Genomic DNA, 22330 nt, shown 5'->3' on the forward strand with positions numbered 1-22330 from the left:
TTTAAAAGAAAAACAAGGAAAAATCCGTCCAATCCAGCCCCATTCAATTCGATCCAGATCGATATCGACTGAGACTGACCCCGATACCGATTACTAAAACCGTGACGTGCGGAGAATCTAAGGAGATCCTTACCAACTGTGAATTACCAACTCAGAGTCTTCGGTGGCTCCTGAAGTGGCGGGATAAGAGTAGTATGCATTGAATTTTCAAAAAAGTTAATGAGAATAAAGGCAAAAATCTTCAAGAATCAATGCAAAAATCCTCAACTTAAATGCTGCCATGGCCATGGAACTGCAAATTTTGCAGGAACGCCTCTGTATTCTGTTCCTTTCCTCCCTTCCCATTGCATGAATTCTCTATTTCCATTCCAACCGGTTTGGCTTTTCGGCTCCAGAGAACTCATCTTCTCATTTCAGGTACAGCCCATTGATCCTCTGATTCTTATTTACAGTAGTTAATGTTTTGGAGTTCTTTTGCATGATCCGAAGAATCCTGTTTTTATGGCCTAGGTTAGGTTGTTTGGGTTCGTCATGTCGAGTTCATCACCTGATCTTTGTTCAATATCTAATCAGATTTTTCTACTCTGTAAGAGGCAAATTAATCTGATCCAAGACTTAATAGGAACTATTGGACTCAAAAGTCATGGAGGACTGATATAACAATTTTATTATTGCAAAATCTTTCATTTTGTTCTATATATCCTTAAAGAACTCCTGCTCTGTTAAGTCTTAAAAGGAATCCACTTTCCACACTGGAGTTGATCAAAAGGTCCAGTAGCCTGCAGAACTCTTTTAAGTCTTTGTTCTGCAATCTGAACAAGTTCCATTATACTCTGTTTTGGTAAGACTACGAGGTCTAAATTTAATTGAGTGTAAATTCAATTGCTGTAACTTCTTCTGATTATGAGTTGTGGAAGGTTTTTTCCTTTTTTTTTTTTTTGGAAGAACGAAGTGTCTTCGGGTGTCTGCAGAGTAGGTATTCATACTGAACATCAGTAGTGGACTAAAAGGGAGGAAATGAAATAGCATTAGCATCCATTATGGACGCCCCAGCAAGGAGTGATATAATTCCGATTGAAGGAGCTAAAAGAGTTAGGGGCAGGCCTAAAATGACCAAAGGAGAAGTTGTGAGGACATGCATAGTCTAGGTCTCATTCCAAGTATGACCTCAGATAGAGCCTATTGGAGAGCAAGGATCCATGTAGTAGACCCCATTTAGCTGAGTTTTTTTAACTTGCTTCTTTCCTCTCACTTTCATTCGTCATTTTCCATTTTTCCCATTTTTCATTTCACATCTCATTCCCCATCCCTGTTTTCCCTTTTTTTTTTTCAGCCTCAGTTTTCTTTAATTTGTTTTGTTTGGATCCATGTAGCCGACTCCATTAAGTTGGGATAAAGGCTGAGTTTGTTGTTGTTGTTGTTGATTGCTTTTTAAGTTTCCAGACCAAGGTCATGCTGAGGGCAGTTGCATATCAACAGTTGCAAGAATTAGTTCCTTCCCCCCTCCCCCTTTTTTTTTTCTCCGTTCGGAGCATTCATTTCCTTCTTGAGATAAATGATAATTTTTTCTATGTTAACATTAGCAGTCACCCTTGAGAGACAGACAGCACTTGGCTTGAAACATGGAGATATGAATGCTGTGGTGTTGCACTATGATGTCAGTCACCATACGCAGGTTACTGTTTGATTCCATCCATCTTGTTCAGTTTAATTCATAATCAACTTTCAAACCTTGTCTACAGCCATCTTCTACCATGTTAACTATTTTTCTTGTCTTCTTTACTTCAGAGAGAAGATTGAATCTCGTAGGAGATCAGCAGCACTTAAACTGATCCTTTTACCAATATGTGGTGTTTTTATGGGATATTTTGTTGGTTCTTCGTTTCATACAGTTTTGACATTGAAGGTATCTTTCTCTACATGAACATAAATGTGAAATGAGAATGCATATGTTGCTTTTTGTTTCAAAGGAAATTATTGGGTTGAAACAAGCTTCCTCCCTCCCCCCCCCCCCCCCCTTTTCTTCTCAGGTGGAGTTGCCTAGGCATGTGCAGAGTGCATGGAATGAAAAATATTCAGAGAAGGTTAATCCACTGTTCTTTTGTGAACAGCTTTTTGTTAACTCAAAACGAGATCCATTGTTTACTTCAGAAACCAAGTATGCTAATCTGGGTTCTAAACCAAAACAAAGCATTAAGGTATAGTTTTTTTTTTTTTTTTTTGATTGGCTATGTGAAACTGAGAAACAGAGCCTGATGAATGATATGACTTTCAAATCCTCTCGATCTCAGGTTGCATTACTTAGTGGTTTAAGGAGATCTTTTATCCTATGACTCTTTTCATGTGCAATTTTGAGACCTCTCCATTGCCATTGTACAAAAAAAATAAATTGAGTCATATGTCTTCTGTCTTGGTTTTGCTTTACAAGTTGACGATGACTGATTCTGTTTGATATCGAAGCTTGTAAACTTGAAATCCAATGTCCAGATATATGTACCAACAAATCCGCATGGAGCTGAGTCCTTGCCTCCTGGAATTATTGAATCTCTATCAGATTTGTATCTCCATGGATTGAGAGGAAATCCAAGAGAGGTATGATTTCTTCAATTTGTGTTGTTGCCCAGGAAAATTTGGTTCATTATGTTAACTATGACCTCAGGTTTCTATCTTTGTCCAATTTTTCATATATAATCAGTTAATATGCCGTAAAGTTTGTGACTTTTTTCCCTTCACTATTGAAGCATTTGGTAGCTAAACCAAAGTATCTGCTGGTTTTAACTGTCGGATATCTTCAGAAGGCTATGGTTGATGATATTATCTCAAAGGTTGTAACCCTTACTGTTAGTGGATCTTGGTCTTCTTGGTTGTTTTTGTTGTTTGATATACTTCCCATGGTGGTAAGTCTTCATTCCATCTTTGTTGTTTTAGTTTTCGGAGAACTTTTCATTTGTTCTATTTCACTATGATGGGAGGGCAAGTGAGTGGGAACAGTTTGAGTGGTCTCAACGAGCGATTCATGTCAGTGCAAGGAGACAAACAAAGTGGTAGGACACTCTCCATTTAATTTTTTGTTGACCTTTCACTTGTATATGTTGCAGAAAAAGAAAATCTTACTTTCTACTTCTCCCTTCTCTTATAGACTTAGAACTACAGTTGCATAAAACCACATATCCTTTCTTTGATATTTCTGCTGCTGTGTGTGTTTATTTCAAAGGTTAATGCTTCCCCCTCCCCCCCCCCCCCCCCACTCCAATTTTTCTTTCTTTTCCTTTTTCCTTTTCCTCCCAAACTCTCACGTAATCAAGATTCTTGCCTCTAAAAGAGAGGATCATTTCATATCCCTACCAAAATCCTGTTGCTTCTAAAGAACCCTTCTCTCATTCTCTTTCTATGTTAGTCTCTCAGTATTTAGTAAGCACCATCCCGCGTATCTTGACAATACTTGAGAGTTGAGTAGTCAGGCTTTCTTAGCAAGTGTAATCTTCTTTTCAGGTGGTATGCCAAGCGATTTCTCCATCCAGATATCATAGCCCCATATGAATACATATTTATCTGGGATGAAGATCTTGGAGTAGAGAATTTTAATGCAGAAGAGTAAGTACCTTTCAGAAGTTGGAACTTGAAAATACTAATCCCTCTTTCATTATATCAAGATATGATGTTGTATCAACCCTCGAAAATATTTCAATCATTCTGTTCTCTTTAATATAGTTAACATTGTGAATTTTTGTGCTTTTCAAACAGGTATATTAAACTTGCAAAGAAGCATGGGCTAGAGATATCACAACCAGGAATAGAGTCAAAGCATTTCTTGCAATGGTCGATGACAAGGAGGAGGGATGATGTAGAAGTTCACAAGTAGAAGATTGCACTCATATTCTGAAATAAAACTAGTATGGCCTATAGATCAAGTTTTGAATTATTTTTATGGTTATTGCAGGGAGACTGAAGAAAAGCCTGGTTGGTGTCATGACCCGCACTTACCACCCTGCGCAGGGTGAGTTTCTATTTTACATGATGCCTTCCTGACACAAAGATAGATAGGTGCATTAAGTATTTACATAATCTTCTTGGAAGAATTTAAGTTTCTTGTAATTTTTATTTTCCAAATGGACTTACAATCTTGCGGAACTACTGCTGGTAAAAAATGTTATAGGTTCGTCGAGATAATGGCTCCAGTTTTTTCACGAGAGTCATGGCGTTGTGTCTGGCACATGATTCAGGTAGTTGGCTAGTTTTAACCATAGTTATATCTGGTTTCTCAGAAATGTTGTTTTTCCTTTCTGCAGAAGGGGTGATATCAAAGCAGATTGCTTCATTTTAAGTTACTATTAGCTTTTAACAGCTTCAATACACTGCAGAATGATTTGGTACATGGTTGGGGTTTAGATCTCGCCCTGCAAAGATGTGTGAAGGTACAATCTTTTATTTCAGATAGACTTTGAAATCCTTGGACATTATGATGAACTGGCTTAATTGATCCTTTTGTTGTAGTGGGGAAGTGAGAGGTACTAAGGAAATAGGAGCATTATCTACTTGCAAAGTTTATTTGTCAATTATGTTGGAACTAACGGATGTACAGCATCTAAGGCAGCAGCGAGTGCCACTTTTTTGCTGCTTCTTGCCTCTTAAATATCACCAATTGTTGCAGTAAGCTCATGAAAGAGATGCTTGGCAACTTCAAGTTTTAGTTACTGTGAAAGCTGTTCAACTTCTGATTTATCAGTGCGAATGTAAAGATAGATTACATTACACAGTTCAAATCTTACTCACTGCAGCCTTATCCAGCCACTTGAATCCCATTTTTTCATTTTAATCATTGCAAGGGCCTTATCTAACCCAGCATAAGCTTTAAACCAAAAAAACTCATGATTCATGATCAGGAGTTGGCTCCAATGCTTTATATTGGCCGCCTGTTAGAAACTGCCCCATTTCTGTCAATTGGCATAAAATTACAGCTGACCCAATGTCCCCCCTTTTCTTTAATCGATATAGACTTGATATCTAGATTGAGAAACAGAGGACGGGCTTGGTGCAATGGTAAGGTTGCTCCATTGTGACCAAGTGGTCATGGGTTTGAGTCTGGAAACAGCCTCTCAGCCTCTGCGAAAGTAGGGGTAAAAGACTGCGTACATTATGACCCTCCCCAGACCCTGCAGTGGTGGGAGCCTCGTGCACTGGGTATGCCCTTTATCTAGATTGAGAAACAACCATGAAAGAAGCTAAAAAAATTCTCATTGTGATAATGTGAAAGTAAAGATTGGTAATAGCAGTAGTAATAGGCTTGGGGTAAGGAGAAACCAAGCATCACATTTGGGACTCACGCTGTTTTCTGATGGGGAATTGCTACCCCCGCAGAAGGTCCCATGCTAATACAGGGCTGGGCCAACTGTACAGCTGGGATTCCCTGTCTGTCATTGAGCACAGCATCAGCTTCACATTTTCCTTCTGAAGGAGTTCAGTTACAGAATGTTTTAGAATTGACTTTTTTTTAACTGTGATGTTGTGCAGCCAGCCCATGAAAAGATAGGTGTTGTGGATGCTCAATGGATAGAACACAAGGGTGTGCCTTCTCTTGGAGACCAGGTAAACCAACTTTCAGATAAATAGCTTATACATCTGATTTGCCCATTTAGGTACCCTCCCTATATTTTAGTAAACACTTGCTCTTACACAAAACTTGACATATTCGCAGGGTAAAGCTATCGATGGAAAGGCCCCATGGAAAGGGGTGAGTAATGTGCAACTGCTTGTGTTAAATTTGACTGTTTCCTTCATTGATTGATGAATGCAATGGGCAGTAAACAAATTGGAATTGCTTGTGCTGAAGAATACAGTTGTCCTATACTCCTAAGTGCCATTTCTATTGTTCTCTATTTGCATTAATTTGCAAGCCAATCTGAAACAAGATCCATATTTTCAGGTTCGGTCAAGGTGCTTTGCTGAATGGAAAGAATTTGAGAGTAGAATGAGGAAAGCTGAAAGGGAGCACCTCAATCTGAGCATGCATTGAGTGGATGACTTGGTTTGAATTTTAAGCATTACTTGTTGGGAAGACTTTGCTAAGCAAGGGAGTGAGCTAGAATTTTCTTCCCCAGTTGGTCATTGGGGCTTAATTCCTTAAGCACTTCCCTCATTATAGTTTATTCTATTTAAATAAAATTTATAATTTTTCATGCATCAACATCAAAGATCCCTCAACGTTTTATTCTTTTTCCCACCTCCAAGAGTCTATACAAATATTACATTTTAATAGGAACAGAAAATCTGTGAGTACCTTCTATTGAAACACTTTTACAGACACAGATACTGGAACTCAAATATGAGAAACGTTTAGCCGTTGTACCTTATACCTCTTTTGCCATTCTTGTAGCATGCAAAATAATCCAAGGTGTTCTCCATTACCTAAAGAAGAAAAAGAGAAGAGAAAAAAAGAGTACCAAGTAGACAAAAAGAGTTTATTGAATGATTATTTAGAACCTAGAATTCTCATTTCAAAACAAGAGATCTTTAGTATAGTACTTTGCAAGCTAGAAAGAATTGCACAGAATACAGAAAAACCTGCAGTTCTGAAGAATTCTTTTAAAACGAAAAGATATAAGCATATACAATTTAGAAGCAGGGAGCCCACCACTATGAACTGCTTGTAGATCATCACCATTTGAGCCCAAGGTGCACACAACAAGATCAATGATTGGTGGATAGAAACAAGGATTATCTTGAACTTGTTTCTACTGTCTTGTCCTTTGCTGCTACAGCTGGGAAGGTTTCAGGAAAGTTAAGATCTCCAATGCCTCTGGGTGGACCAATGCTACATCGAGCCGTGTTATGTGTTTCAATGGCATCCTTTATTCTCTGAAACTGCAGATTGTTTTAACAACTTAATCAATGAATAGCAAATATCAAGTTAATATATTCATGAATATATGCTAGAGTGTGTCAACAAATATCCATCTGTGTGCATGTGCATCAAAACTGTCGAACTAAAATAAGGTGGGCCCCATAGCCACTACATCAGGCCTTTTAAAGTAAAGCATTCAGTTTCATATCAGGGACCATTGATAATGTGAATAGTGTGGCATCTCCATACAAAAAAAAAGTGCAAGTCATCATCAAAAGTGACATAAAGAATGTCCGGTATATGGGAGGATGATGTCCATAATTTTCATTTTCTCTTGGTTTTTTATTATTTTAATAGAGTTCAGAATACATTGTTGTGGGAACATTTTTACGAATACAAGAATGAAGAATCTGTTTGCAATCCAGAAAACTTTGGAGTTAAATAGAGAAGTACATGAAATGATTTCAAACAGTTGAACACTTAAATTTGTTTTTATTTTTAAGTCGAGGACTAGGAAATGGGAAAGAGAACAAAGTCATAGTAGTGGAGTCCTCTACAAGGCATTTAAGTACTTTGAGTTCAACCTCCAAAGGTTATTTTCTTGCTTATTCTGCACAAAATATTTGCTTCAAACTTTTAAGACAGATATGAATGGCTAATTTGAATGCATGAAATAGAGACGCTGGGGACGGTAAGAGGCAGCTGAAATGTTAAATGAATAAGTGCTTAAGCAATTCACAGGCATGGACCTATTTAAATATTGCGGTATAAAACCTACCTTTACAAGTGAACACGAAAATGATTCCAACTGCCCATCTGCTCCACGATAGAAGTGAAAATAAGGAAGCACCTTTACATTCAAGCTTCTACACATAGGCTTGTTCTCATCAAAATTTACTTTTAGAAATAAAATGTCAGGGTGTTCTTCAGCAGTCTTGCAGAGCTGACAGGAAATTAAAAGTTAACGTCAGGACAAGAAATCACCCTGTAACAATGAAATATTAATCAAAAGGCCCTAGGGTAGTGATTAGAACATCAGTAACCTATGATAACACAATCATTTGTTGAGAAGAGATGCAAAACAAACAATCATTCAAACCCTCAACAAAAACCACTTATCTGGAAAAAGAGGACAAGAATTAGAAAACAACATAAAAAATTTAAGATCCACCAAAACCAAATGCCTCTTAATCTAACCAACACAAAGATGTATAAGAAAGGAGACATACATGAAGTAAAATCAGAGTAACTGAAAGCAGGGGGTGTACAGCGACTGTATCAATTATGTATAAGAAAACAGTACAATAGCGAAAGGATTCTGCAAGTATTGCAAGGTGTACAGTATAGCAAAAAATCTGAAAACATTATATAAATGTGGATTGTATTTCCGTAGAAAGGTGATTGGCATTCCAAAAATTCCTTAAACCCAATGGCACAATCAAGCGAGACCCAATGATAGTTGTCACGGTGTGTAGGCGACCCAAGGTGTTGGAGGGGGCCAGGATGCCTAGGGAATGCCTTGACAACTATGGGTCCAATATCTGCACACATTCTGGGCATAGAGTGATATGTATCAAACAGAATCCTTCCTTACTAATTATACAACACACTGCAAGAGAGATTACTCTTCTTCCACGGATTCCCACTAGAATGGGTGGCAAGTAAGCTAATAATTCAAAAGCTCCTTAGGCAGTATCTAATTCACCCTAAATAAGGGAGAAGTACTAAACATCTCTAACAACCTCACCTTGAGCATAAAACACAAATTACTGCAAAAGAAATTAGTAGTTCACTGGAACTCAATTAGTGCATGGGAACAAATATTTCATCCTTGAAGGGATTCTCTTCCAAATGTAAAATCTGTAATATCTCCAGATTCTTATAAAAAAGAGTCACAAAACAATTTGACAGAATATAAACCAAAGGTTTAAAAACAGCTTGCATCTCTATTTGTTACAGATACCACCAACAGCATCCATCTCTTTAATATCAAAATCTAAACTAAAAAAATAGTAACTAGAGATGACAGGGGGGCAAGGTTCTGTTTGGACACCATGATAACATTATCAACACACTGGGGTCTGCCATATTAATGATGGGGCCTCCATCTTCCACTGGCTTGATCATTGGCACCCTATGGGGGTTCTCCTTCACGCAGTGGGTGCTAAAGCCATTTACAGATTGGGTCTTTCCAAGCAATCCATGGTTGCAGATATCCTTAGCCATAATGATTGCCCCCCCCCCCCCCCCCTGCCGTCCTCTTCTCCCTTGTTATATGCCATTTGGAATGCCTTATCTTCCATTCCTAGAAGGCCGCATGGTAGGGGAGATAATATTGTTTGGTCTGCATCTTCTTCGGGCCTCCTCAGCTCTAAAGTGGCTTGAAACTTCATCAGATCTTGAAGGGCCCTTATCTCCTTGGCACAAGTTACTGTCGTTCAAAGGCCATATTCTTTCATCACAGCTTAATTTTTGGCGGGCCCTCTCAAAATGCAAACTTTTCTCATTTAACGTCAGATTCTAGCATCTCCTTCTTTCTGCCTTTGTTGAAATACTTAGGAAGATGTGGAAAAGATCATCTCTTTTTTGCTTGCCCTTTTCCCACTTCCATTTGGAAAGGGCTCCTGCCAAAATGTTGGCCTCAGAACCGAAGGATTCTTTCATTCACAAGGGAAGGGATCTTGGTGGTTCGCTGGAACATTTCCATGTGATGTTGTAGGCAAGTTAGAATTTGGTGTCACTGTCAACCATATCCGGATGGAGCAAAATCTCAGAAAATGGTCCTCCAACTCTAAATCCTTTCAACAAATTTGGGACTCCGTCTCCTTTGATATCTAGAGCAAGCTTGCAATGGTATCCTCTAGTTGTGTTGATTCCCCAAGGAACATGCATATTGTTGTGTCCTGGGATCTGTCTCTCTCCCTTTTGCAGCCCTCTTCCTCCTTCCCCTGAGGAATGGCCTTAATTTGTATGTAATTTATTTCTTCTTGTTTCTCTCCTTCCCCTTTTCAAGGCCCCTTGTATCTCCTTTTTCCTTTTGGTAATGAATTTTTTATTCCCCCCCCCCCCCACCCCCCCAAAAAAAAAAAAAATTTATCAACAGCCAGTCTATATATAAGAAACATATCACCTCCACCCTGTTATGTTCCAAAAACTTTGCCACACCAGGGGTTTTTCTGCATCAAAACTGGCCTACCAATAGTGGAGGGTAATCTGGAACACACTAGTTTGCTCCACCCAAATACTATCACAACTTTAATAGTAGGGCAGAAGCTACATGTCCTAGAATTTATTGGAGGCAAACAAAAATCTAGGGAAGCTACAGGATACAACTTTTCAAAGATAATGGCATCATGTATCTTCTCATCTTACTCTAGAAAATCTTAAGAAGATAAGTGTTAAGGAATAAAGCTGTTTTATGTTATATCGTAGGAATAAAACCAGAAAAGAAAGATAACCAAAGAGATCAATGGGATCCCAAAAGAAACCTTAACTTCTCTCTTGAAAACCGATGGTAGGGTTGCCTCTACTGATTTGGTTGATGGAGATGTACCCTGGCAGCAATGATCTTTATGTAGTAATCTTTAAGAAATCGATGTGACAATCAGTTGAAAGAAATCCCAAGAGCTTGTAGCACTCTTGAATTCGATTTGACTGAAACTAGGGTTTGGAATCAAGAACTAATGGAAGGGGATGGGGGAAGGGAATGGAGAGAGGTGGGGTTGGCTACCTAACCCTGGGCATCTCACCCATCCTATCTCAGGATTTTCACCAAGGCTCAAGCCAATATTTCATTAATCAAATTCGTGTACAATGCCAGCATCCCCTACAATCTTATATAGAAGACTCAAAAATAGACTTAACACTAAAAAGGAAAGGCCTAACCTAATCCTTAACTAATAAGGTATCCTAAATTGACTAGGAAAGTGAAATAATAAAGAAAACAGACTCAAAATAGGATTCTAACTAAGCTAATGAAGTAAATCTCGATTGGCCAATTATAAAATAAAACCATGGGATCAAAAACCCAACACCTACATAACGCAACCCAAAGCTTATTTTCAATAAAATAAGCCCTCTAAGTGACTTATTTGCATCATATCAACTTTAAGATAAATAGAACAAAGACAGAGTAAATGGTGTGTAACTTCAATTACACTCGAACGGATAATGAGGTCGTGAAAATTGATGAGAGGGAGATACTACAAAGTGATTATTTTAGATATCTAGCTCAATTATAAATAAAGTTGATATAGAGGATGATGTTTCATAGATAATTAAAATAGGATGAAGTGGAGAGGTAAACCCGGAGTGTTGTGTGATCGAGGTATTCCTTTAAAACTCAAGGAAAATTTTACAGGACAGTCATACGATCGGCTAAGATGTATGGTATGGAATGTTGGGCAGTTAAGATGCATCATATAGATAAACTCAGTGTAGCAGAAATGAGGATGTTGAGATGGATGAGTGGAAAAACTAGAAAGGATAAAGTAAAGAATAATCATATTAGAGCTGATTTGGGAGTAGATCCTATACATGCTAAGCTACAAGAAAGTCATTTGAGGTGCCATGGTCATGTTCAAGTATTCAACGGCGGCCTTTGGATGCTCTAGTACATAAGAGTGATTTGATTTTGATTGAAGGAAATAAAGAACTAGAGGCAAACCTAAAATGACCCTAAGAAAAGTGGTGGGGAAAGACATGCATAGCTTAGGGCTTGTATCAAGTATGACCTTGAATAGAGCTTATTGGAAGGCAAGGATCCATCTTGCCGACCACATTTAGTTGGGATAAGGCTGAGTTGTTGTTGTTGCATATATAAGACATACCTGCCAATTGGATTGCTCTGTTTTCTTCTGATCGGTAATTTTTTTTCCCATAGTTGTCAAAGCAACTAGGCAATCCAAGGTGTTGGAGGGGCGCTTAGGCGACAAGGTGCAGACCTAGGAGCCCTAGACATGCATTAATGACTATATATAATATATGAATAATAATTTTATATAATTACGTTTATAAACAACATATCAATGCAATATGCTATAATTATGATAGTAATGGCCTAATATAAGAAAACCAACATATAATAAACAAAGCATAGGATATAATATAAACATAGACATTAAAAAACAAACGAATAAACATAAATCAACATAAACTCGTGAAGTGTCAACAAGGCGTGCTGTCGCCTTGGACCCAAGAAAGCGCCTAGACGCCTAAGCAACACCTTGACGACTATGCTTCTTTCCCATATTCTCTTCTCTCCTCTCATCTCCTTCTCCTTTGTTGATTTTCTTTATGTAGTTTTGTCACAATAAGCATTTGTAGAACAGTTTAGTCCAAGTAATGAATGCTCGAGGTGGGAGGTCAGTTTGGTGTGAGACATGCTTGACCCCCAAATTTCAACATACCAAAGGCATGCAGAACCATAATACTTTTTTAAGAATACAACATATCTTTATGATTGTCAAAGTATTGTACGCTATTGGAAATCAGATTACAGTTGATATTATATAACAGAATGAGAGACCTATATCTTTATCATGTTGAGTTAAAGGATGTCACTGAGAACGTTGTAAGTAATTATATAACATCTAATTTACAAAGCCGCAACAGATGTTTCTGCAAGTTTGCGTACCAAATCCCTAGCAGTCATTTCAATTCTTTATATGGGACAAACAAATAGAGCTACATAATGCAGTCATCACCCTCTCTTCCTCGCTAAGTTGCAACTTCTATTTGCTATTGCATATAGTATTTGTTTGGATTTTAAAGTTTCCACAGGCAGGAAAATAAGAAGCAACTATTTTCAAGATTGGTGGGAAGATGTGGGCAAAAGATATTCTGAAGAAAATAAGTGATGTAACCTAATCTACCCAAAGGCAGGGTTGAGGTTTGTAACCTTGGGAAACAATGCCCGGCAAGAGGCACACCATGTGCCATAAAATTCGACAACAACCAATTTATCTCCAGCTTCACTTAGAACTCTCAAAAATTCTTCTGTCGAATGAATGTCAATCATGTTTGGGCTTGCAATCTTTTCCCACCATTTAGGCCGATCAGTTTCAGCAATAGTTGCATGTACCTGCAGTGAAATATCCAACACAGACAATCAGAAGTGAGATAATAGCATATGAGCGTAATTCATGATTTATATTAGTTCAAAGGAACCAGCAAATGTAAGTTTCAGAAGTTTGTCTAGAAAGTTATGGTTAAATTTTTGTCTAGTACCAAAGAGCATGCCAAGTGTATGTAAGGCAATCATGAAACACATTATCTTCTTAAATAGGAGAAATATCAAGAGTAAAGGACATGTAGAAGGAAAAGAAAACAATTGCACAATAAAGCAAATCCTATAAGTTCAGGGTCTAAATAAGAGAAGAATAGCAGAAAATTTATGTCAACCTTGCCAATCTGAGCACATAAAGAGTATTAGTAAGGAAAACAGTAAGCAAATTCGCCAAAAACCTCTGCAATCATGAAATAGGTCATAGAAGAAAAGATACCATAAAAAGCACGGCATAACAAATAATAACCCACAAACTATGTTAAAAAGATACCCAAATTGGCTTACAAACAAGAAAACACACGATTTAAAACCAGAATTTCACGACAGAAAATGGCTGGTGAGTATAGTTCCCAATCAAAATTACCCAGGAAAGAAAAACCTTACTAGGAGTACAAACTACATGAGATCCTAGACAAATGGGTATGCGAGCTTCTCTCAGAAATTTTGAAGCTACAGTAGAAACCACAAAAATGTCTCCTCAGGATTCAACCGTTAAAAAAAAAAATCAGAGAGGAAAATAGAAGGTTTGGAATAAAGGGCAGGCAACCTAGGACTTACCTTGAAAGAAAGCAGTCTCTTTGTGTGCCTGAAGAAGAGTGGGAAAGGAGCAGCTGCAGAATCTGCAGTGGAACAAATCCAGCCATCTGAGTATCGCTTTGGTTGGAGACCCAATTGGGAAGAGCAAACAGAGGGTAGCAGGGGAGAAGAATTCCGAAGTAAATGACAAGGTAACCGAAGAATTTCAGCCATGAAGGAGAAACCCCCAAAAAAAAAAAAAAAAAAATCTTATCGGCAACTCAAATTTTCTCCGCCATTACACGACAAACCCATAAATCTCATTCTCTATTCTCTCTCACAGTCTCTGTGAAGTGTGGAAGTGAACAACTATGTAAGTAGTGAGAGAGGAAACCTCAAGCCCGTCTACCTATCATCTTTATTTCCATGTTCTTCTGTCTTTTCTTTCTTTCGTGGGTATCCCAAACCCAATCAATCACTCTCAATTCTCAACTGCCACCGATCCAATCATCCAATAAGAAATGTCTCAGTCTAGACTCTCTACATTTTCGAGATCTCTGAGATCCTGATTCAACGGAGAAATTACTTAAAACCTGTTACGTGTCATGTTTAGTAATTAGTAGTATGTATATCAGTAAATGGAGTATTTATTTAAGGGATGAGTTATTATCTGTAAGTTGTGGAGTGTGAATAGGAGAGTGGTTCTGTCACAGTTGCTCAACTCATTTTTGGTTTGTAAAACCGTTATTGGGTGAGCTTTGTTATCTTTGTACAGCTCGTTGTTTGAGGAGGTTGCCTCTGTATGACGAATGTTTCTTTTCTCCCGTCTCTCTTTATTTTAGTATCTAGAGTAAGGGTGTCAATTTGGGACTGGAACCGGAACCGTTCCAATACCGTCCCGCTAAAATTTGATACGGACTAGTCCATTAGGAAATGGGACGGTATTGATATCTGATTTTGGTATCGAATGATAACTGGGACGGGACGGTTCTGGGATGGGATTTCCAACGGTATCAGTACCGAAATACCAATTAGGTACCGGATGGTACCGAAGCTACTAGTACTGTTTAAAAAGAAAGAGTATATAAGATCTTTTTAAAAAAAAGAAAAGGTATAAGAATTACGATTCATTAAGGTTTCACTAATTGCCTTTTGAATACGAAGAGGAACAACAGGTCAACAGTCGTAGCTTGAAGTCTCTCCTCACAGAACCTACTACAGTGCTATTCCCTCCTCCCTCGACCAACTACATCTACCAGGTTCTTTCTTTTTGCACTTCGTACTTCGTACCATACTACCGTGTGACATATGTGATAAATAGAATTTTGTTTGGGAAAATCAAAGAGGAAACACAACAGGATTCTTCCATTTTGTAGGACTTATCTAGATTTAAAAAAATGAGAAGCTTATTACATATGATCTTAGGGAGTTTGAAGAAGTAAAACTATGATTTCATAATTTAAGTTGCTTTATGAAAAGCAGTGGACAACTTAGATTTCATGATAGTGAAAAAATTCCACAACACTAATAAACCCACCTTGTTAGAAACAATTAAACTTCTTCTCCCTTTTTCTACAATGCCTAGAACCGTTTAAGAACTGGTACCGTCCCATCCCGCGAGTAATCAGGACTGGGATCTAGGTTTGGTCCCGTTAATTAAATGGGACGGTACTGGGATTGGCACTTTTAGTACCGGTAACGGTACCATCCAGTCCCAAATACCGGGAACCGTCCCAATTGACACCCTTAATCTAGAGGAAACTAGAATCGTCCAAACTAGAGGAAACTAGAATACAAGAGAATGAGGGTACATCTCCTCAGATCTTAAATGTTTAGATTAGAAACATGTAGATTTGGGCAAAACATTGAGGCTGTGTTTGGTATGCATTCTTAGAGCGCATCTGAGTACGCAGATTGTATTCTTACCTGTGAATCAGAACATTGTTTGGATATCTATTTGACTAATATCCATTATTGAGTTTAGAATGTTCAGACACTTCATCAAACACTTCATGGGTTCTTCTGCTTCTTAATCTTAAATATTATTTCCCCGCTTAATGGATAATCATTTGCTACCAATGGGGAATTGCTACTCATCTCAAATGGAGGTGATTGGATTTGCACTAATGGAAACCATAAATTTCATACAGAATAGAGGTATATGATAGATCTTTTGCCTTTGACTTTTAGTTTTAGATAGTGAATAGGGTTTTTCTATCCTAATTTGGACGAGTCACACATACACCCTAGTACAGGTTCCTCGGCGCTGAGGACATCCCCGAAGAACGGCGGATTTCGTGACGTTTCTGATTGGCTGTCTTGTGTTTCTAATAAGTTGTTTAATAGTTGGCATGCTGAATTGTATACAGAATAGAATGGGGCTGGTTTAGATCGATCCTAACCGGATGATTAAGAATTACTCTCATTTCCTATAATATTTTACTTTACCCTGGTAAGAAAATAAAATATCAAAGCAAGGTTCGGTTCATTTGAACTATATTATGATTCGAAATGGAATCACGAGTTTATGTGAATGGTCGAAGCTATACCCAATCGAAAAAGGATGTTATCCAAACGCATTTCAAGTAATTGTAGTAAAACCTGAACAGTTGACCCTTTTGCTTTTCTAGCAATACGAACGTATTGAAGTAATTGTCGCTCTGTCAGACCATAATGAAAACGCAATTTTTGTTTTTCTTCTAGACGAATACGATATTGAGATCTTTTTTCGGAACGAGATTGGTTTCTAGGATCACTTCCGGCTTCAGACCTTTTACTAGTTAATCCCGGTAAAACTCCCAGACAACATATTTTTTTGAAGCGAGGTCCTCGGTAACGAGACATAAAGACTCCTCTCTTTTTTTTATTTTATTGTTATTGAAATTTCATTTTACATAGAATAACCCAGATTGAACTAAACGACAAACGAAGTGAAATCTATTGAAGTACTCTACTACAAAGAAGAATGAGATGAATTGTATCAATATCCAGACTCTTTTGTATATATAGCGAAGTGAAGGATCCTTTTCCCGATTTGTTCTGTCGAGATCTAACTGCTCCAATCTGTTTTTTATTCATAGTTAGAAGTTCGTACGACATAATAGATTGATAGCTCTAGTAAACTAAAGTCATCGTTTAATAGCTATTTGGCTTCAATCTCCTCTCTACAAACCCAAAAATGGAAGATTTAGTAACGATTAGAAATAAACTTTTGTATCTTTATCCACGGATCTGTTACTCATTCAGTTGGAAGTCTTGATCCAACTCAAAAAAAATTATGCTTCGTGATTCCATAATCCAATTTTTCAATGTATAATTTACTTTTGGATAAAATCACGAGAATTATATTCTTCCTCAAATATATCATCGAGAGGGGAAGGATGAAATCCTTTTAAGAAATAAAGTTTTTGATCGGAATCAAACCAAACCTTAACTATTTCAGTAATAGAACGAATCACATTTTTACCACTAAACTATACCCGCTACACTATACAATGTGATTATTGTACATGAATGGATCATTTGTCGAACAAGAGAATTAGGCGTTATAAAGATAGGATCTCAACAGAATCATGAAAAGAAAATTAGTGCGTTGATATCTGTTGCAGGGCAAACTTGATGAGATAAGGAAACAATTAAATAACAAGTTTTATCTTTTTTTGACGAGGAAATCTACGATTTTTCATTAAAAATAAAACAATAGAAATGTGCATATCAACAAAGGATTCAAATCCTTTCCAACGAATTTAATATAAATTTTCAATGGAGAAGAGAAAAACGAGAGAAGAAGAAGAAGAAGAAATATTAAAGCACACCAACACAGAGGTACTTATAGCCAGAAGTAGCGACTCCTTAGTAAAAAACCTCTCATTTGCTTTCGCATAACCACCGAAATACCTTGTACTCTCTATTGACCATTGATCTACAACTTTGGACCATAGCCCCAAGGTTATCCCTTCCTGCCAGTCTCTCTGAACCACAAAAAATGGAACAAGAAGAAAGCAATGAAATTATGAAAACAACGAAGACAATCCCAAACAATATCCTATAAAAGCAGGAATGGAGTCAAGCATAGGGCCATTGAGGTGAAATCGAAGAAATTCATAGAGAAACAAACAGAAACCTACAGAGAAATCTGTACCTTATTGTAAGGATCCACCATGTCGAAAGAGAGAGAGATCTCTCGCGGGTTTCTTTTTGCCCTTTTCCAAAAAATATGGTCCTCCCTTTGAGGACTAGTGGTTTCATAAGAGGGGGTTCTACAAAAAGGGATTGCACAATCATTGGGGGTTTGGGATCATGCAATATATATATATATATATAAAATGGAGTCGCCACCTAGGATTAGGGCCTAGGACCCGATTGGTGTAGCCCTATAAAAGGGTGCAAGATTCCATATGGTATGATCAGAGAATTTGGGTAAGCTTCCAGGTTATGAGAGCGGGAAGGTGTTAGGTACCCACCTCGATAGTTGAACTGGTCTTTCCACTAGATGTTTGATTTCGAATGTTCCCTTGATGACTTAATTTATACTAACATATATGATAATAAATATACAAAATAATGATGAAAAATTGCAAAATAGCAAAAATATGCTTAAATGATCTACATTATGCCAAATAAATGACCAGAATGAAAATGTGTACCTAATAGTAAAATTTACCAAAAACACGAAAAATGCGCAATGGGTCACCACCCTACTCAGGTGGAGATGGACAGAATACCTGACTCTCTCTTGTCAGGTAAAATAACGGCTTATCAAAAGTATGTTGCTAAGGCTTCCTGGACTTCGGCAGAGCTTCCGCGTTGTATTGTCGAATCACCAACATGGCTTTCTGGACTCCGACAGGGCTTCCACTCCATATTGCCAAATCCGGCAGGGCTTCTGTGCCTTATCACCAACAGAGCCCTCAAGGGCCAAAACAAACGAAAACTAAAACCTAAAAAAGAAAGAACTTCTCTAGGGACCAAAACCTCCCTCTTTTTTTCTCTAAATTTCCAGATTTTTTGGACTTTCTCAGAATTTTTCCAGAGCTCCTTTGGGCTCTCCACATTATCAAACTATATTTTTTTGAAGGAAGAGGGGCTCTCTATTTATAGAGGGTCCAAGAAAATAGGGTTTAGTCGACTCAAGCTTGAGTCGAATCGACCCAGGGGCTGAGTCGAGTCGTCTCAGGCTTGAGTCGACAGGTGGCGCCACTCAACCTTGGAAGGCCCCGCTCAGGTCTGGATGGCGCCTCCTAGATCTTGGGTAGTGCCACCTAGCTCCTGGTGAGGCCACCGAGGGTCCAGGCTGGGCTACTATCCCCCCGATCAGTGCCACTGGGCTCCTAGCGGTGCCATCGTTCTTCAAATGGCGATGCTGACTTCCTGTAGTTTTCCATTCAAATTTTGGGAGAAGCCGACTGAGACTGGATTGGTATGGTTATGTTTCTTATGTCTGAGTCTTTATCATGGGTTTATGGGTGACTTGAGAGAGTCGTCATCTATCCATGTTTGTGTTGTCATCATTGTCTGGGGATGACAAAATTCAGTGTCTACACTTATAATTGAAGTTCTTGGAGAAAATTCGTCTTAAAGGAGAAATCTCGATTTGTAATTAACCCTAATTTTCTGGTTTGGACTTCGTATATGAAGTTGCTTCAATGTTGAATATTGGCTGCAGAGGGAAAAACTGATAGTGTTTGCTTGAGGGGCAGATGAGTAATCAGTGATGATCTGATACATTCACATAGGTTGCAACTGATAGTATTGCATGTGTAGGTGGTTGAGATAAGCTATTATATGTGGCTTTTACTATTATCAGTTAATGGGTTAGTTCTATATTTAAATTTGATTGTAAGGAGGAATGGTTAAGCACATTAAGGAGGTTGTGAAGTTATTGTAACCGTATCAACTAGATATATAAACCAGTGAAAATGAAGAAGTTATGGAATTATCACCCTAAATATTCTCTTAATAGAGAGGAGGTCGACTACCTCTATCTAGTCTTTCTACTACAGTTTTTCTCAAATTTTCATCCTTATTTGTGTGCTTGCAACTTAAGAACAAAATAGAGAAAAGAAATGCATCCAAGAACATACCAGAGTGGTATCAAAGTCAAGGCCTGGATCAATGAGTGCAACGCCTTGAAGAGGAGATAGAATTGTTAACTAGTGGTGTATGTGCAATCAATCATGCACAAACTAAATGAAGTTTTGGAAAAGATGTTTGCGCATGCGCAAGAGACTAACCGAGATGGAGAGAACTCCAACGCTCCACCATTGTCTCATGGAAAAAGATCGGGACCATCTTCGGGATGTCGGCGTGCTAGTTCGAGTAACTCTTTTTTCTCCACAACTTGTAAAACTATATTTTTCACGCTTTAATGGAGAAGAAAACACAATGAGTTGGTCATGGCGAGTGGAGCAATTCTTCATGTTCCATCAGACACCAGAAGATGGGAAAGTTGCACTTGCTTCCTTCCATTTAGAAGGTGATGCACAACTCTAGTTCCAGTTGTTTTGACAAGAGCACCTGATGACACTTGGCGGCAATTTTGCGACGAGTTACATATGTGATATGGACCAACGCAATATTAGGATTTTTTTAGAGAACTTATCAAGCTGCAACAAGTTGGGTCTGTATGAGCATATCAAATTCAATTTGAGAAGTTACTCACCAAAGTTGGGGCTCTTTCTCCTCAAAGACAGGTTAGTTGTTTTATTAGTGAGCTCCAAGACAACATCAAGGCAGACATTCCGGCGGGTAGACCGACATCCGTGGCCATTGGACTCACCCGTCTTTATGAAGCTCGAAATCAATCCCAACGAAGAACATTAACTTTTCCAGAATTTAAAAATGTGGGAACAACATCATGGAAAGAAGGTGTCAATAACAGCCCTACAATTCTTTTCAAAAAAAAAAAAGGAGCTCTGCGGAGATGCAGGATAGAAGATTCAATGGATTTTACTTCAATTGCAATGAACGATTTGTTCCCGGTCATCACTACAAGAAGTTTTTCATCATTGAGGGTTGTTATGAGGAAGATGAAAAGGTAGCAACCATGGAGGAGGAACTAGTGTTGGAGGAGAATGACGACACACCCATAATTTCCCTTCATGCAATTAGTGGAGTTTGGGTATCCCAAATGATGCAGGTTACTGGGTTGTTGTCCAAACAATGATTTTAATTGACTCTGGAAGTATTGATAACTTTGAGTGAAACGTTGGTAAGGGGAGTTGGGACCTCAACCAGACTCTACCAACCGGTTTGAAGTGGTTGTTGCCTCTAGAGAAAACTTGCAAGTCCCAGTTGTTGTTCCAATGTGTGAAGATTCTTCTTCAAGGAGTTCCAGTGTGGGTGGACTTCTACTTATTAAACATGGAAGTTGACCAAGTATATGATGATGTTTAAGATTAGTAGATCAAAGACGGAAAATATGGTGTGTAATTTAGTTACACTATGATGGATGATGACATGGTGAAAATTGAGGAGAGATAGATACCGTCAAATGACTGTTTCAAATATCTAGTGTTTATCATACACAAAGCATGTGACATAGATGATAATGTTTCACAAAGAATTAAAGTGGGATGGATGAAGTGGAGAGGTACGACCGGAATACTATGTGACTGACACATTCCTTTAAAGCTTAAAGGAAAATTCTACAGGACTGTTGTCCGACCAACTATGATGTATGGGACGGAATGTTGGGCAATTAAGAAGAGCCATATAGCAAAGCTATGTGTGGTAGAGATGAGGATGTTAAGATGGATGTGCGACAAAACTAGGAAGAATAAAGTGAAGAACGAACATATTAGAGCTGATGTGGGAGTTGCCATGATCAGTGACAAACTCAAAGAATGTCGTCTGAGGTGGTTTGGCCATGTACAACAGAGACCTGAGGATGCCCCAGTAAGGAGGAGCAATCTGATGCCGAACGAATGAGCTAAAAGAGCTAAGGCAGGTCTAAAATGACCATAGGTGAGGTTGTGAAGAATGACATGCATAGTTTGGGTCTTGTGCCGTGTATGACCTCAAATAGAGGTTATTGGAGGACTAGGATCCACGTTATCGACACCAGGTAGCTAAGCTTTTCCTAATTTACTGGGGTATCCTTTTTCTTCTTACTCTCATTTTTCATTTCCTCTTTCTACTTTGTTTTGTTTTGAATTGTTTTGAAAGGATCCATGCAGCTGAACCCATTTAGTTGGGATAAGGCTGAGTTATGGGTGTTGTTGTTGGAAGGTTACCAAGTAATTCTGCACGCACTGTTTGAGGACGTGTAGCCCAATTATTTGGGACTTTTCTAAATTAACGATGAAGTTTGTTGTAAGTGGAAGGAGGTGGAATTGAAAGGAGTCAAAAGTGGAGGAGATAAATTAGTGGGAGAAATTCAAGCAAATCGGTTGATCAGCAAAAGCTATCAAGGAGTTGTGCTTCATCTCAATGCCTTTGGGCCCACCTTATCAACAAAAGGGTAATCCTGAAGTATTTGCAAACTTCTCTTGGATCAGTTTGAAGGACTTTTTTTAGTTGAAAATTTGAAGGACTTTTTGAAGAGCCCAAATCCTTGCCACTTACTCGTGGCCATGACCATCGCATTCCTTTCAAACCATGACGTGCGCCAGTTTGTGCCAAGGCTTACAAGTATCCCAATTTTGGCAGTTCTAGAGTATCCATGTGTAGGTTCTATAGATGGCTAG

General features: G+C 38.3%; 2 protein-coding genes and 2 long non-coding RNA genes across 6 annotated transcripts; 2 read left to right on the forward strand and 2 right to left on the reverse strand.

Moving 5' to 3' along the window:
* Positions 1–334: 334 nt before the first annotated feature.
* On the forward strand, positions 335–6039 carry LOC122669770. 3 transcript variants are annotated; one of them, XM_043866622.1, is made up of 15 exons: positions 335–417; positions 1587–1675; positions 1789–1906; positions 2031–2198; positions 2488–2592; positions 2742–2825; positions 2929–3044; positions 3493–3594; positions 3745–3858; positions 3941–3997; positions 4157–4223; positions 4362–4415; positions 5512–5586; positions 5696–5731; positions 5924–6039. In XM_043866622.1, exons 2-15 carry the CDS (start codon positions 1635–1637, stop codon positions 6011–6013), a joined length of 1227 nt encoding a protein of 408 aa, XP_043722557.1. In that variant the 5' UTR covers positions 335–417; positions 1587–1634; the 3' UTR covers positions 6014–6039. The 3 variants fall into 3 exon arrangements, with proteins under 3 accessions (XP_043722557.1, XP_043722558.1, XP_043722559.1); XM_043866623.1 differs by having other exon boundaries at positions 2745–2825; XM_043866624.1 differs by lacking the exons at positions 1587–1675; positions 1789–1906 and having other exon boundaries at positions 341–417.
* A 501-nt stretch (positions 6040–6540) lies between these two features.
* Positions 6541–13903, reverse strand: LOC122669771 (thioredoxin-like 2, chloroplastic). The gene is made up of 4 exons (XM_043866625.1): positions 13686–13903; positions 12741–12923; positions 7620–7784; positions 6541–6861 (listed from the first exon to the last, which is right to left on the reverse strand). The coding sequence occupies exons 1-4, from the start codon at positions 13875–13877 to the stop codon at positions 6715–6717; spliced, it is 687 nt and encodes a 228-aa protein (XP_043722560.1). The 5' UTR covers positions 13878–13903; the 3' UTR covers positions 6541–6714.
* LOC122669776 lies at positions 11087–16099 on the forward strand. The gene is made up of 2 exons (XR_006334078.1): positions 11087–11230; positions 16013–16099. It is a non-coding gene; the product is annotated as an uncharacterized LOC122669776 (long non-coding RNA).
* Positions 16100–16748: 649 nt separating this feature from the next.
* Positions 16749–21581, reverse strand: LOC122669775. The gene is made up of 4 exons (XR_006334076.1): positions 21567–21581; positions 20530–20533; positions 18612–18621; positions 16749–16874 (listed from the first exon to the last, which is right to left on the reverse strand). It is a non-coding gene; the product is annotated as an uncharacterized LOC122669775 (long non-coding RNA).
* Between the last annotated feature and the right edge of the window lie 749 nt (positions 21582–22330).

Source organism: Telopea speciosissima, chromosome 7, assembly GCF_018873765.1.
Source record: "Telopea speciosissima isolate NSW1024214 ecotype Mountain lineage chromosome 7, Tspe_v1, whole genome shotgun sequence".
Classification (NCBI taxonomy): domain Eukaryota; kingdom Viridiplantae; phylum Streptophyta; class Magnoliopsida; order Proteales; family Proteaceae; genus Telopea; species Telopea speciosissima.